Source organism: Mya arenaria, chromosome 11, assembly GCF_026914265.1.
Source record: "Mya arenaria isolate MELC-2E11 chromosome 11, ASM2691426v1".
Taxonomy (NCBI): domain Eukaryota; kingdom Metazoa; phylum Mollusca; class Bivalvia; order Myida; family Myidae; genus Mya; species Mya arenaria.
Window position 1 is genome coordinate 32,389,785 of NC_069132.1, and position 14,787 is coordinate 32,404,571.

Here is a 14,787-nt window from a genome sequence, read left to right on the forward strand (position 1 = left end):
AAATGCACTATAAAATTAGAAAATTTCATCTCCCGTATAAAGGTGCATTGTCATAATGATGCATTTAATAGCAGTGAATTATTTCAGGTCTTCTGACAGTAGATCCAAAGAAGCGCCTTACCATGGAAGACTTGAAGAAAAACGAATGGTTGCTGCGAAATAACAACAGTATGTTCTCAGAAAAGACCCTACAGACCCCTGGTGTTCTAACAAGTGCTAACAATGTCCAGATGCAGCTTAGCGCCACAATAAATGCCTTCCAGAAAGCCACGAGGGACGGTTTCACACTGCAGGAAGTAAACAAGGCCCCACTTGCTCAAAGACGGAAACAGAAGAAAGCATCAGACGAAAACACAGACAGAAGTGAATCTACAGACAGTAGCCACTCGAGTGGCTCTGTGGCAAAGACAAGCTCATCTCACGGTTCCGGACTCTTTCAAAGTCAAGGGACGTCACAGGGGTCTGCGACCTCTCTCGGCTCAGTTTCAGGTAGCCAGGAGGAGGCAGACATTGTTCAGGCCAGTGGCTCAGGTAGTTTGACAGTGCCAAGTGAAACTAGCCTGGTTCGGAGTTTGTCAAACAATTCAAGCCTCTCTAATAACTCCTCAATCTCGCAGAGCTCAGTTCATAGCCTTGGGTTTGTTCCTCAGCAGAGACTTACTCCTGTCGATATCTTGTCTAGTCAAAGTGGTGCATCAGGACTTTCTGCACAGGAATTGTTTGTAATGGACGTTGAATCAACTCCTCCAAAGTCTCTACCATTCAGTGAAATACGATCATCTGCAGAATCTGACACTTCTGTTGATATACCACCATTTCAGGGATCTAGTCGAGGTTTAAAACGTAAACACAGTTTAGAAGGTGATGATAGTGAAGATTTTAGTGACACTGATGATGATGGCGATGATGATTATGAGGACAATGATGTGAATGATGGAGACTTCAGTGATCTTGATAATAGTAGCGACTGCATAATCATTGACGATGATAGTGACGAGGATATTGATGATGACAAAAAGCATTCAGATTCACAGAGTGATGGGAATAGTTCCAAATCAAACGTGTCTTCTAAACATGGAAAGGGAATTTCACCATACAAACGAGCAAAAAAGTCTGATTCCACCATTGTTATAGATGATTAGAAAAAAAAGAAATTAGATGGGTTTTCAAGTATTCTTTTTAATGGGCTGACAAGTTAAGAATAGTTAAGAATACTCTGAATGAAAAAAGCAGGTTAAGATGAGTTTTTAACTGAAATTCCTGAATTAATGTTCTTAAGCAATAGTTTGTTTAAACTTGAGGATCAAATTTGCATGTTCACAAAAACTAGTATGCAAAGTTGTTGTGTTGAAAACAACAACAACATAATGGATGTTTTTCATGATCAACTTTCAACCTTAGCTAACATTATTCTACTGGGTTTGAAAACAGTTTGTCATTGTGTGTTGTTTAAGGCTGAAAGAGGCCTAGTGGTACTTGTATCTGCCTCTCACCCAGGAGGTTGTGTGTTCCATCCCCACCAGGCTGAGAGTGGTCTAGTGGTACTGATTTCTGCCTCTCACCCAAGAGGTTGTGTGTTCCATCCCCGCCAGGGTGAGAGTGGTCTAGTGGTACTGATGTCTGCCTCTCACCCAAGAGGTTGTGTGTTCCATACCCAACAGGAGAACTTTCCCACAGCCACTCAAAATGGGCATCAGTACTTGTTTTACCCAGGAAATTGACTAGATGATTATATAGCTATCATTTTCCGTCACAATAAAGCTAAAACAAATTCCTATAAACGAAGTGCTGTAGTTTGATCCTGCTGGAACTTAAGTGTTGGATTGTTTCTCAATGCTCAATTAAGCTTTAATCCTGGGTCCAATTTCTGGAAGCATCTTAAGTCACTTGTAACACGAGCTAAGCTCACTATTTTTGTTTTGGTATAATTTGTGTAATATTTACATTTTTTAAGTGTTTGTACTTAAAATTGTCTTCGTGAAAATCATGATAAACTTATTATACCCCCACAAACGAAGTTTGAGGGGGTATATAGGAGTGAGCTTGTCGGTCAGTCGGTCTGTCGGTTTTCATGGTTTCCGGACGATAACTCATGAAAGGCTAGACAGATTTGAAAAAATTTTGGTACACAGGTGAAACATCAGAAGATACAGGTCAAGTTCGATATTGGGGCTGGTGGGGCCAAGGTCAAGGTCGCTGTTACTAAAAATAGAAAAACGGTTTCCGGATGATAACTCATGAAAGACTTGACAGATTTGAAAATTTTTTGGTACACAGGTGTAACATCAGAAGATACAGGTCAAGTTCGATATTGGGGCTGGTGGGGCCAAGGTCAAGGTAACTGTTACTAAAAATAGAAAAACGGTTTCTGGACAATAACTCATGAAAGGCTAGACGGATTTGAACAATTTTTGGTACACAGGTGTAACATCAGAAGATACAGATCAAGTTAGTGAGCTTGTCGGTCGGTCGGTCGGTCTGTCTGTCGGTCGGTCGGTTTTCATGGTTTCCGGATGATTACTCGTGAAAGGCTAGACAGATTTAAAAAAAATTTGGTACATCGGTGTAACATCAGAAGATACAAGTCAAGTTCGATATTGGGGCTGGTGGGGCCAAGGTCAAGGTCACTGTTTCTAAAAATAGAAAAACGGTTTCCGGACGATAACTCATGAAAGGTTAAACAGATTTGAACAATTTTTGGTACACAGGTGTAACATCAGAAGATACAGATCAATGTCGATATTGGGGCTGGTGGGGTCAAGGTCACTGTTACTAAAAATAGAAAAAAGGTTTCTGGACGATAACTCATGAAAGGGTTGACAGATTTGAACATTTTTTGGCAGTAACCTTGGAGTTATGGCCTCTTTTCAAAGGAATGGTTTGCCATTCCTGTGTCCTGGCGGCATTTGGGGGTATTCGTCACTCCTGTGACAGCTCTAGTTTGTATTTGGTAATATCAAAAAAAAGTTACACATTAGGTTTTAATGAAATAAGTGACCGGTAATTAAGCTTGTAACACTTGAGAGCTTCCAAGAAATTGAGGCCTGTTGAGTTCACATTTTTATCTATATATACATGTTATAGATCGTGTAAATGTTATGGTATAATGCTTAATGTAATACACAATATTTTATATACAATATATTACAATATGTGAATTGTAAATATTTTCTTGCTTTATTCAGGGCTTTGTGTGAGAAAATTGTTTATATTCTCTCTTGAAAGTTGTTATGTATCTTCAATGTATATATTTTTTCTAAAAAGTTGTTATGTATCTACAATGTTGTATTTACAATTCTGTTTATTTTAACATAGAATTTACAAATGTTGGGAGTATCATTTTTTAAGCTGATCTGTACTAAAACCTTGTTTGTATGGCAATACATATCTGGCCCGTATTTGTCAGAACATCTTAAATCCTTTATAACAGGATGAAGCTGAGCATGTTATCTTTGATTTGGTATAAATTGTGTAATAATCTCTTTTTAAAGAGTGTTGAGGCTATTAAAGGAAATTATAATTAAGATAAATAAGATAAACTGCTTCCTGTTTCATAAAATTATATTTATGTAAGTAATATTGCTAAATGAAATAAGATAGTTAAGTGAGTAGTTAAATGAGTTACGCTTAAGAGTTTTCGAAAAATTAGGGCCTTGCATCATAGTGTAAAAACTCAGTAATAAATCTGATATAATTTATGTGTAACTCATATTGCACCCTGACTGACTAATTGCTTGAGTTATGCCTCTTGTTCATTGTCCAAATACAAAGTTTGATTAGCAAACGTTCTAATAACCATTGACTTTTGTAAAAATACTGACTAGCTTTGACCAGGGTATATGGTGCGTTTGTTGGCTGTGATATGTTTTCTTGTTATATTTTAGCGTTTTATTAGTAAGTCAGTTGTATACTTTTAAATATTATTACTCTGATGCATTACAATATCTAAGTAATTTTAGTATTTTATATTATTTTTAAAGAAATTATTAGAATTTAATCTTGAAACATAAATACATATGTTATAATGTATAAGTGTGAATTATTTATTTGTGTTTTTCTAAATTGATACTTAATTGTCAATTTAACATCATGCTATAAGATTGCAGTGTAAAGGCCTTTGTGTGGTGCAAAAAGGTTAAGATAACTTCTTGAACTAAATATCAGAATTAGGGCAGTATACGTGTAGACAACAGATTGCAATAAATATCTGAAGTAGGGTAGTATGTCTGAAGATAGCTGCACTTGCACTTTATGTCAGATGTAGGGCAATATATGTTTTAATTCAGTTTTTTAACTTAATCAGTTTTACTACTACTACTTCTACTACTACTACTACTACTACCTGAAACAGATGAATGTATAAATTTATATGTTCAGATGCTCAGAGATTTGAAGCAAAATACTATACATACCAAATCACGTGGCAGGAGGGTAAATCTACTAGGATTTATGCTTTATCTCCCCACCCCCTGCCCCGGCCTAGGTGGAAGTGAATAGGTGAATATTCGCCAAAATTTAACAAACAAAATGTTTTCTTGTGTGCTATATGCAATACATTTCCTTACAACATTAATACTCTCTCTCTATATATATCATTATAATATATTTTTCAATTTAGAACAGCTACTGTAGTTTAAATAAAATGCTCTTAAAAGTTGTTAATGCTGAAAGAAATGGCAATGACAGTGGATATATGTTAATTGATAATAAATCCTGTTACATGATTAGTTGAAGGCAATTTAAACTCCCTGGTTTTCTGAACAAATCACCTGGGAAGCCTCCAAGAAATATGCCATGTATGAAATATGCTCATAATCCTTAAAATCCATATTCAAGTTCCATGTATTTATATAGACGCTTGAAGGATTTGATGTAATAAAGGAGTCAATCTCTTCTTATCTTCAAAATGTTATATTTGTAAAACTCTTAAATGATTTATTTATTTACTTGCTTACATAAAAGGAGGCCTTGTCATTTATGTAGCATGATGGTTAACACTGCTTATAAATTTTGTTATAGCTAGGTCATGCATGCAGTTAACGATACACCCACCCCTGTGCGGGGTTCCTGCTTAAACAGGCCATAATACCTATTTCGAAAGAAGATCATCTTCTTTCCAAAGTATCTGATACATATTAAAATTTGGTGTCATATTAATGGGGACAAAAGTTCATTTGCATCACGTTTATTTTTTATTTTTAGGTTATACCTCACAGGAAAAATATATTAATTGAAATATAAAAAATGACAGTGGAATAAGTAAACTGCTATAAACTCTTTTTTCTTTTGATGAATTTTATCTGAATTTCACAGAATGGATGTACTTGCAATACAATCTAAAATCTGTGTCACAGATTTTTATTACACTCTGAAGGAAAGTTATTCAATATTCCCTGTGATGTTCACTATTCTGATCCATCAAACATCTTGTTTTGACCATAAAGCCACTTTTGATTTGACAGGATAAACAAGATACAGTTTTAAAGAACATGTATCAAAGGGCCTTCATGTCAAATTTAATTGAATATGGTCCTTAATTAAATGAGTTGAATTGCTTTGAATCTTTTCAAAAACTAAAATGTCACTTTCTAGAAAATGAGCTTTTTGTCAAATCAACAACTCATTTGGCTGTTTAACACCCATTTTACTTTAGTCCATGCCCATTTTCAATGGTAGTTAATGAAATAAAACTTAAGTATCCATTTAATATTTGAAAACTTAATGGAATTATAATTGCTGTATAAATACCCGTTTATTAACAAATCATATGCCCTTTCTTCCAAATTTCAACTTGATTGGCCTGCGACTATTAAATAAGTAGCTAATTTCTGATTGGCCATTATTAGGCCATTTATTGCTGGAAAAAAATCTTCACAAAGAAATGCAATGTCATGACCAAAAAAGTTTCTTTCATCTATTTGTAAGCAGTGAGAGAAACCTATTAAATCTTTCTGTTATGGTAACTCAACTTGAGTGTTTACTGATGGAAAGTTGTTCAAATAGATTCAAGTTTAGTTTCATAATCAATTGAAACGTGATTTATCATCGTGTAAAATAACAGCACTTTGTGTTTGTGATGGACCCATTAATTTGATCAATATGGTTTATAATATGGTAACCTCAGTTGGGAAATCGTACATTATCAACCTCAAGTGCACTTAAAGATTGTGCAGCCCACATGTTTAGGAGACATTTGTGTGGTGTGATAATTCTAGAATATTTGTTTAGGTTCACACTGTTCGAGAGTCGTAAACAATGCAGCAACATAAGAATGAATATCAATAGAGTATATATTTTAAACATTCCTATTATGATAAACAATGGTGTCGATTGTACAGAACTTGGTTGAAATCAACAACGTTGTTTACAGCTTCGTTTTAAACTACGGTAAGGTGAAATATTTTGTGGTATGCAGGTACAATTAAATAACACAAATAAAGCCGGGTCTGTTATAACGACCTTATTAAAAATAGTGCAGCTTACATGTTTATCAGAGCAGTAAAAATAAAAAAATTAATAACGATGATGTCAACAACGTTGAAACTTTAACTAAGTTCTGCCTGAACGGCAATCGGCCCTTTGTAACATGTATCTGTAGAAATCTTTGCATGCTTTCACACTTTAATAGACTTGTAATTCGTATTTTGATGAAAGCGTAATGAAGCAAACTGTTTTTATTTTATATATATACTATATATTTATATATTCACAGTATGTTTTTAGTACCAATAGGCTGGGAAATGGTAAAAATGGTTTGTTTCTGCCCCCTGTGGTGATGACTTTGTTGTGATTTGACATTAATTTTTTTTTTATTTCCAGTATATCGCTCACAAAGCACTAATTACTGACAAAGCACTCATTTTTCACTCAGACAGCACTTAAGTCTTCAGTAAGCTAGAACTTTTTGTTACATATTGAATGTGTCTTCCGTTTATTATGCCATAAAGCATTGTTTGAATGCTACATGTATTGTTGAACTTGTTCTGCTATCTAAAAACACTTTGTGTTGTCGAGTAAATTTATCAAGACATGTCCAAAAGATGGTACAAAAAACTTAAAGCGTACTTAAGTGTGTCAACTACTGATGTTTTAGTCCCATTACTCATCCTACATCTTTACAAAGTTTAAACATTTTATCTCTATTGAAAAAATCCAATGTTTCAGATAACTGGACATTTGATACTTCACAAGTAAATCTTAAATTGAAACTACGAATTTAAAGATTGTTATGTCGATGAATTTTTTTTAAACCCTTAAGAAAGGTTGGTTATCAATTAATTGTTAACCCTTAGATAGGTTGGTTATCAATTAATTGTTAACCCTTTTGATAGCTTGGTTATCAATCAATTGTTAACCCTTATAAAGGTTGGTTATCAATTAATTGTTAACCCTTAAGATAGGTTGGTTATCAGTTAATTGTAAACCCTAAATAAAGGTTGGTTATCAATTAACTGTTAATTGGGTGTATTTAAATGATAAATCGAAATAATTTTAATATTTTTAAGTCATAATATCTTATATAGGGAATTATATAAGACATATTGCAAGAACTTAATGAAATATATTTAATGATCCCTCAAACTGTAGTGTTTACTAGTAATTGTTTTAATTGCAATACGTCAAAATCTGTTTCTATTTTTAGGGGGCCGACATATTCTAATTGCTCTCCTTAGCAAAACTGCTAACCAGCTCAGCAGACAAGCTAAAACATAGCGTTTGAATAACGTCTTAAATGTATGAAATGTTAACAAGCATGTGTCTGAAGCAAACAGAGCATAATTACATTAAATGATAATTTTTGAATTTGTTTGCATAATTTGCTTCGCTTTTTGTGTCACTGTTGAAACTTATTTAGATTTTGTTAGAAAGTAATGGTTAGATTTTGTAAGTTGTTATGTTTTAAAAAAGATTGAAAGGTCATCTTTGTCATCATAAAGCTGATATTTTTTTAGCCTGTGTTTTTCACATAAAAAATCATCATTGTTAAATGTTAACGGTGTTTACTACATCCATGATGTTCTTTATCCCAAAGATGAAATCATACAATAAGCATGCTTATATTCAGTGTATCGAAACTCTCATTGTTTCAAATGTATTTTGTCTTGAAAATAAAATTTCGATAACGAAGCATATGACTAGAAAATGAACTGTTTTTAGTAAGTAGTTTGAGATGATTTATTGAAATGTAATGGGAAACAATAGAAAACAAGTGAAGGCATTTTTATATTTTTATTCATTTTTATATTATACATATTTTTAAACATTTCATCATTTATAATGTAAAAACTAATGCAATATTTTCAAAAAATTATTGTGTATTTCTTCAATCTCTAATTATGATATTCAATTACAAATTTATACACCATAACACTAATTATGTTGGTTTACCAGTGTGCTGTAAATGGCAGTTATGCTGTAGTACAGGTATCGTTGACCTTGGAAGAAAATAATACACAATAATAGTGTCTTTAACACATGTCTTTATAGCATTCTATATTATTTGAAAATACTGTATTTGTCTTTTTAGACGTGCATGCCCTATAAGTTGTGCAGGGGGTCTTTTTGTGGTTATTTTTGCATAGGCTGGCCAAAACCATCATATGATATTCAACTAACCTTGACATTTCCCAAGTTTATTTACCATCTAAACTATACAAAGTGTCTTTACAAACAAATTATTGATGGAGGGAGGTGGGATTTTGTCTGTCATGGCAAACAGATTGTTGAGGGAGGGGGTATTTTTCTGTCTTGGCAAGCAAATTTTAGAGAGATGGGGATTTTGTCTGTCTTGACAAACAGATTGTTGAGGGAGGGGAATTTTGTCTGTCTTGGCAAAAAATTGTTGAGGGAGGGGGGATTTTGTTGGTCTTTGTAAAGAAATATTGTTGAGCGAGGGGGGGATTTTGTCTTAAACTATCAAAATATCTTAAAATATTGTACTTCAGACGTTTTGGGTTCATGTTTAACATGCAGGGGTTTGCTGGCTATTTTTTGTCACATTTATTAGAATATTTTCTCCTGTACAACATGTTTCTATTGTATATGATGACAATTTATGTATCTTGTATGATAATAATCATGAAAATAATACTATTGTTATATTTGCAAATCATAGATTAATTCTACGTAATTTTCTTCTTAAATGAATTCAAACTATTTTTAGTCATTTTGCCATTTTGTAAATTATTCATTGTTGATGAAATCAAGTGTTATTGTTGAGTTTTGTGATTGATACTGGTATTCTATTGTCAATGGAGGTATTGAATAAATGCTGAGCATTATACATCGTTTCTTGTCTATCTACTTAATTTGCATAATTGCTACTCTGATAGCTTGCATTTAATTGCTTTCCTTGATAAAATGTGTACAATGATCATTACAAAGTTACAGTTTGTAAAATAAAAACTGCAAATAGCACATACATCACAGAACCATGTCAAAATAAAGAATACAAATCTGAATACAAAACCCTCAATATTTGGCCATCATTAGAAGGCTGACTATAAAATCACACAATACATTACAATCTAACTTATGTTAAATGTCTGCAAGATGTCGATCAACACATCCAAAGTTTATGAAATATTCTTTCTCAGCATTTCCAGAACTAGCTGGTGCAAATCAAGGACAAAAAGTGTTGCAGATGCCAAAAAAATCATCTTCAAGGAATTTACTTTAAGCTATAATTTTTTCCATCTAGTTACTAACATAGTAGTATTAAACTGGGAAAATATAACAATTGATTCTTTAAACAGCTGAGAGATGTAAAGCACAGCTTGTTATTATGTGTAGCTAGATGCAGTTGGCCTTTCAAAGTATGCAAGATCTCCCTTTTTCTAGGTCAACTCACGAATGTTGTGATTATTATTCACCTTGAACAGCCAACACATACTTGCATGGTTGTATGATGTTTAAATCACAATGTTTACATGTCCTTGGCCCATGTTTACTAACAGTCTCAATTCCAAGTTTTAAAGCCCTTTATTAAATTTCAGAGAATCCTCTTTATTCCATTTGCTTAAGCAAAATAAATGTTTACAATTGTTTAATTTCAAATAAAAATAATTAAAATTCAGTGAAGTTTATCATAAATACTGAACTAGAGAAAAGTTACATTAAAATAAAGATTTTAAACTGATTTTAAACAGTTGTGTCATTTGATTCTGAACTCAGACTTAAGGCTGTTTGTAATCATTGCCCTGCAGGGCCCATAATTTCAAACAGTCTCGAGTTCAGATTCGAGACTCAAAATTGCGAGTCTCCATTTCATTGTAACTTTCGCTCTAGTTGAGCACTGATGGTGAACTTTGCTGATTTTTTTTACTAATTGAAGCTGTGACCTTTATTTACATAGTGATAATGATTTTAAAAGGGCTGGCATAAAGTAATTTTTTTGTTTCTTCATCACATCGCTTTTCTGATTATGAGTCTAGACTCGGACTTGAGACTCCTTCTAATCAAGGGCCCAGGGCCAGTGTTTATTAATGGTCTCATGTCTGAGTTCAGACTCAAGACCAAATATTGAACATCTTTAGTATAATTTTTAATGGACTTAGAGCAGAGCATGGATGATGAAAATTGTTGAAATATTTCAAAATATAGAATATTACACTGATATGCACAGATTTTGTAAAATATACGTAAGAAGAGATTTTTAGTTTCAGGTCAGACTGAAAACAGTTTGTCAACAAGGGCCCTAGATATCAGAACTTAATAAATTCATCAATTGTACAAAATGGTATAGCGTCAAACAGTCTTTCGCATGTACACATGTACACATACCCGTACAAGTAGCTTTCCCAAACCTAGCTCTCTCATAACAGCAACGGGCGCTTGTACAATAAGCAAAAACAACAAACATTAAAAGTATGATATGATATCATTTAAGACATGTATTCAAACAGTTAAAATTATTAATCATACAAAATGTAATGCGTAGTACCACTCAAATAAAAATGTTGTATTGCATTACAAAGTCCATAAAACTAATTACTAGCACTACAGATATTCATACTGCATAGGAAAACAAGTGTTGTTTTACAACCCTACAAAAATATATTAAAATAAAAATTAAATTAAATACTTGACAAATTGACACTGATAAATTGACTTAGACATAATATCTTGCAGCAGTGAAACTTAAATGGCAACAGGTAAGGATGTGACAGGCTGATTAATTTTGTCACAAGTCTAACAAATATTTAATTAGTTAAATGGCAATTTTAGGAAAGAAAAAAACATTTTGATAAAACAAAAAAAAATCATTGCTTATCATTCAAAATTGTCTTGTGCTTTAAAGCAAACATGTTGAGCAAATACTTGATTAAATACTGCTAGTTAAAATACTTGATTAAATACTGCTAGATAAAATACAAAAATGCTTCTCTCGACCTTGGCATCTTACACTGAATATGGTGGTTTTCATCATTCACTTGAAGATAGAGAACAAATATACCATGTTCAGATATCTTAAACGGGCACAAAGTAGGTTGATGCATTCGTTTTTATTTTATTTCTTATTTTAAATTATTTCTATGTTTAACTCATTTTTTGACTGACATGATTGAAACAAAACAAAACATTTGAGAATTTGTGCACAGATGAAAAATATTAGCCATTTTAAACGTGATTTTCAATTAATAGTTATGTGGCCACCAATTCCACAGTTCAAAAAGCGCCTACAGCTAATATGTTTTATCAATTTGAAAATCATATGTTTTTTTCTATTGATCAGATTTTTTATTGGCATCAACCTGTATTGTGTCCCTTTAACAACGAGTCGTAAGTTAAATTGTAAGCGAGTGTCAGAAATCGAATAACAGATTTCAATTTCAAAATAAATTGTTTAACATAGTCTTACATTTCTACTCAGGCCATAGTTTATCATCTCATCACAACCAATAATAAACGACGCAATTACGTCCGCTGATAAGATGGCCTCTATGTGTACACACTCATATTTCATGAAAAAAAAAATGTACAATTTGACGGCAGTATTACCTTCAACACTCCATTTATCATCGGAAAGCATTTTTAAAAAGTACATATGCAAAATGATTGAAATAAGAATCGCACAATGACCGTAACCTTGAAGCTTTTCCATGTAAGCTATAATACTAAAGACTGATTTATGTATCATAAGCAAATAAATGAAAATGTATAAGCACGTCGGTGATATGATGGGAGAGGCCCTCAGACTATATGTCTTGATTATGAACAAAAGCTATATTTGTTAATGTATTTTGTCTGACGCAGTTCCACAGTCCCTGAACTTAAATGCTGCAGCGAAGCGTGTAGATTATGACTCTTAACTGTCCATCAAATGGTGCAGGTGAAAGTTAGTCTCAGGAATGCTACATGAATATCCGAACACATATGATTAATTCCACAGCAGTGCACCTTTTCTTCAGTTCCCCGAACTGTTGTTCCATGTCATTTTCCTGGCAGGATAATCAACGTTTGAGTCTCGAGTCCGCTATGCGACAACAACACATTAACGTCATCATAAAACGTCCAGACTCAAAGTCGTGTAAGAATCGACGTACAATTCTTACTCCGCCGTATCACTGGCGGCCAAGTAAGTCTCAGGCTATTCTTCGGAACATACGTATATGGTCCTGAACTAGAAACCCATCGGTGTAAATGACATCTCCACCGGTTTGCGTTTCTCCACTGATTTTTGCGACGTCCGCGACAATTGTCTATGGAAGCTGGGCGGCCGGTTCCTACCGACCGTAGGTGAACTTGACGGATACGTAAAGGCGCGACTTCGGTAACCGGAGTCCTGATTAGACTCGCTAGTTGAATGCGACCTATTATACTGGTGAGTAACGTTTGGCGAAATAGCCAGAGGCGAAATAGGCCGTCCAACCTCGCCTTCCGAAAGCGCTGAATGCTGTCGTATAAACAAAGGCGGTGGTCTATGAGGTCTTTTTAAGGGCGGGCCCGTGAGAGGCGCCACCTGTTCTTTGTCTTCCGGGTGGCCGGACAGGCGCGAGACTTGTCTGTATATATCGAGGGGCGTCATTGGTGGAGGCGGCGGTTGTGGTTTCGGCGGTTTTGGTCGTTTGAGGCACCATAAGCAGTAAAGGCAGCAGGCTAAAGCGATCACGCCCAGAACAATGGAGAGCAGCACGTACCACTGCATACCGCCCGGCCCCAACAGGGTGCCAGCATCAGTTACTCTCAGTTACCCTTGTGTGCCGGGTCTGAAAATATGAAACGGAACATTATTATCATTGTCAACGATTCGAATAAGTCCTGTTTCGCCCATGAGTTAACATAGACATATTCTTTTCGCAAATACTGCGTTTGCAAATATTGTTACTATGTAGAGCCGTCGACACTCTTCATAGATGATGCTTTTAGTATACTTAATATAGTTTTGTTATCTTATTATTATGTATTTCCAGTTTCTACTGTACACATGTATTATTGGTGTTCTATACACCAGTTTTACCAACTAAACGAAGTAAAAACTCTCCAAAGTAAATCCATGCATAATCCATTTTCCCAGCTGACCGAACAACATCATTATGATCATTAACTTACCGTATCTCTGATTTTCAAACTGGCTTGCATGAAAACTTCGCTAGTCTCAAGAGGTACGAACAATCGATCGCGTCTAGCTATCAGTTGACTTTGAATGACCTTTGAACCTCAGTTTTTTGTGGCAATGTGAATATTATAACACATATCAGTTATCTATGATGTTTATTCGTTTTAGCAACACTTACCGTATATAAGAACTAAAGTTTATGTAAACCATGAGCGCACACTTTGTACAGAAGCTTACTACATGTTTTCCAGAAGTTCGTTGGAATTTATAGTTTTCAAACATTTATATATAAACTACAGTTCAACACCAGGTTTACTGCTGTGGATTTTTTTTAAAAACCACGTTCTACGTTGTATGGATGTATTCAGTTGAATTCAGTTGTATGTATATATAGAACTTAGTAATTAATTCACCAGTGCAAATGGCCTGGTTTTAAGCCAGGAAATACTGTAAACAAAAACTGACTCACTGGCTGACACACTTCGCTGACACACTTCGTTTGTAGTTCCGTCTTATAGTACATGCATTCAAAAGAAATACACGTGTATATGCATGTTTAAAATCATTACTTTGCATTTGTTGAAAGAAGAGTTATTTAGAGATATTTGAATAGTTATATTTCAATTAAACGTTACCCATTTGTTAATAGTGGCGTTCCATTATGCACTTTTACATTAAGCGAAACTAAAGTAACTAACCGAATGCAAAAGTGTGATTTATGATGATGAAATAATACTCCTCGAATATCTGTAGAAGAACTCTGGACGATTTTACAACTGAATATTATCACGTTTCATGCTTAATCCAGTTTTACATCCGCGTTTTCACATCTGTTACTTAACACTCGGCTCGCAGTAATAAGTTAACGTTATAAATACTTAACCATTGCCTAATCAGGAATAATCCATCATTATATTTAGGTCACTCACAAAACTGGGGATTTTATCTGTGTTGTCTGTAAGCTACAATGTTCCCTTTTTGTCAGCGATATTGATTTGTTTACAAGTATATCGATCCCGTGCTTCTATGTAGGTCGATCCGAGGGGGAAATGATATGAGCAATTAGTTTTCAAGGCTGCATAAATATACACACAGAGAAAGATTCGTTAGTTGGTAATTATTTCATAAATGCACGTACTGTTTTGATATAATCAGCAGGAAACTATTAGTTGTCATATTCAATACAATAGCTCATGGGGAAAAACACAAGAGGACAATAACCTTCGTGT

The 14,787-nt window shown here is 34.1% G+C and overlaps 1 protein-coding gene and 1 long non-coding RNA gene across 3 annotated transcripts in view; one reads left to right on the forward strand and one right to left on the reverse strand.

The window, feature by feature from the left end:
• LOC128209511 (ribosomal protein S6 kinase alpha-5-like) overlaps positions 1-9,281 on the forward strand; it is a 36,257-nt gene extending 26,976 nt beyond the window's left edge. The window contains exon 15 of the mRNA XM_052913562.1: positions 88-9,281. Coding sequence (XP_052769522.1) covers positions 88-1,142 — 1,055 coding nt within the window. The 3' untranslated portion in view covers positions 1,143-9,281. The remainder of the gene's footprint in view (positions 1-87) is intronic.
• Positions 8,216-14,404, reverse strand: LOC128209512 (uncharacterized). 2 transcript variants are annotated; one of them, XR_008257010.1, is made up of 2 exons: positions 14,257-14,404; positions 8,216-13,208 (listed from the first exon to the last, which is right to left on the reverse strand). It is a non-coding gene; the product is annotated as an uncharacterized LOC128209512 (long non-coding RNA). The 2 variants fall into 2 exon arrangements; XR_008257009.1 differs by lacking the exon at positions 14,257-14,404 and adding an exon at positions 13,737-14,185.
• Positions 14,405-14,787: the final 383 nt, after the last annotated feature.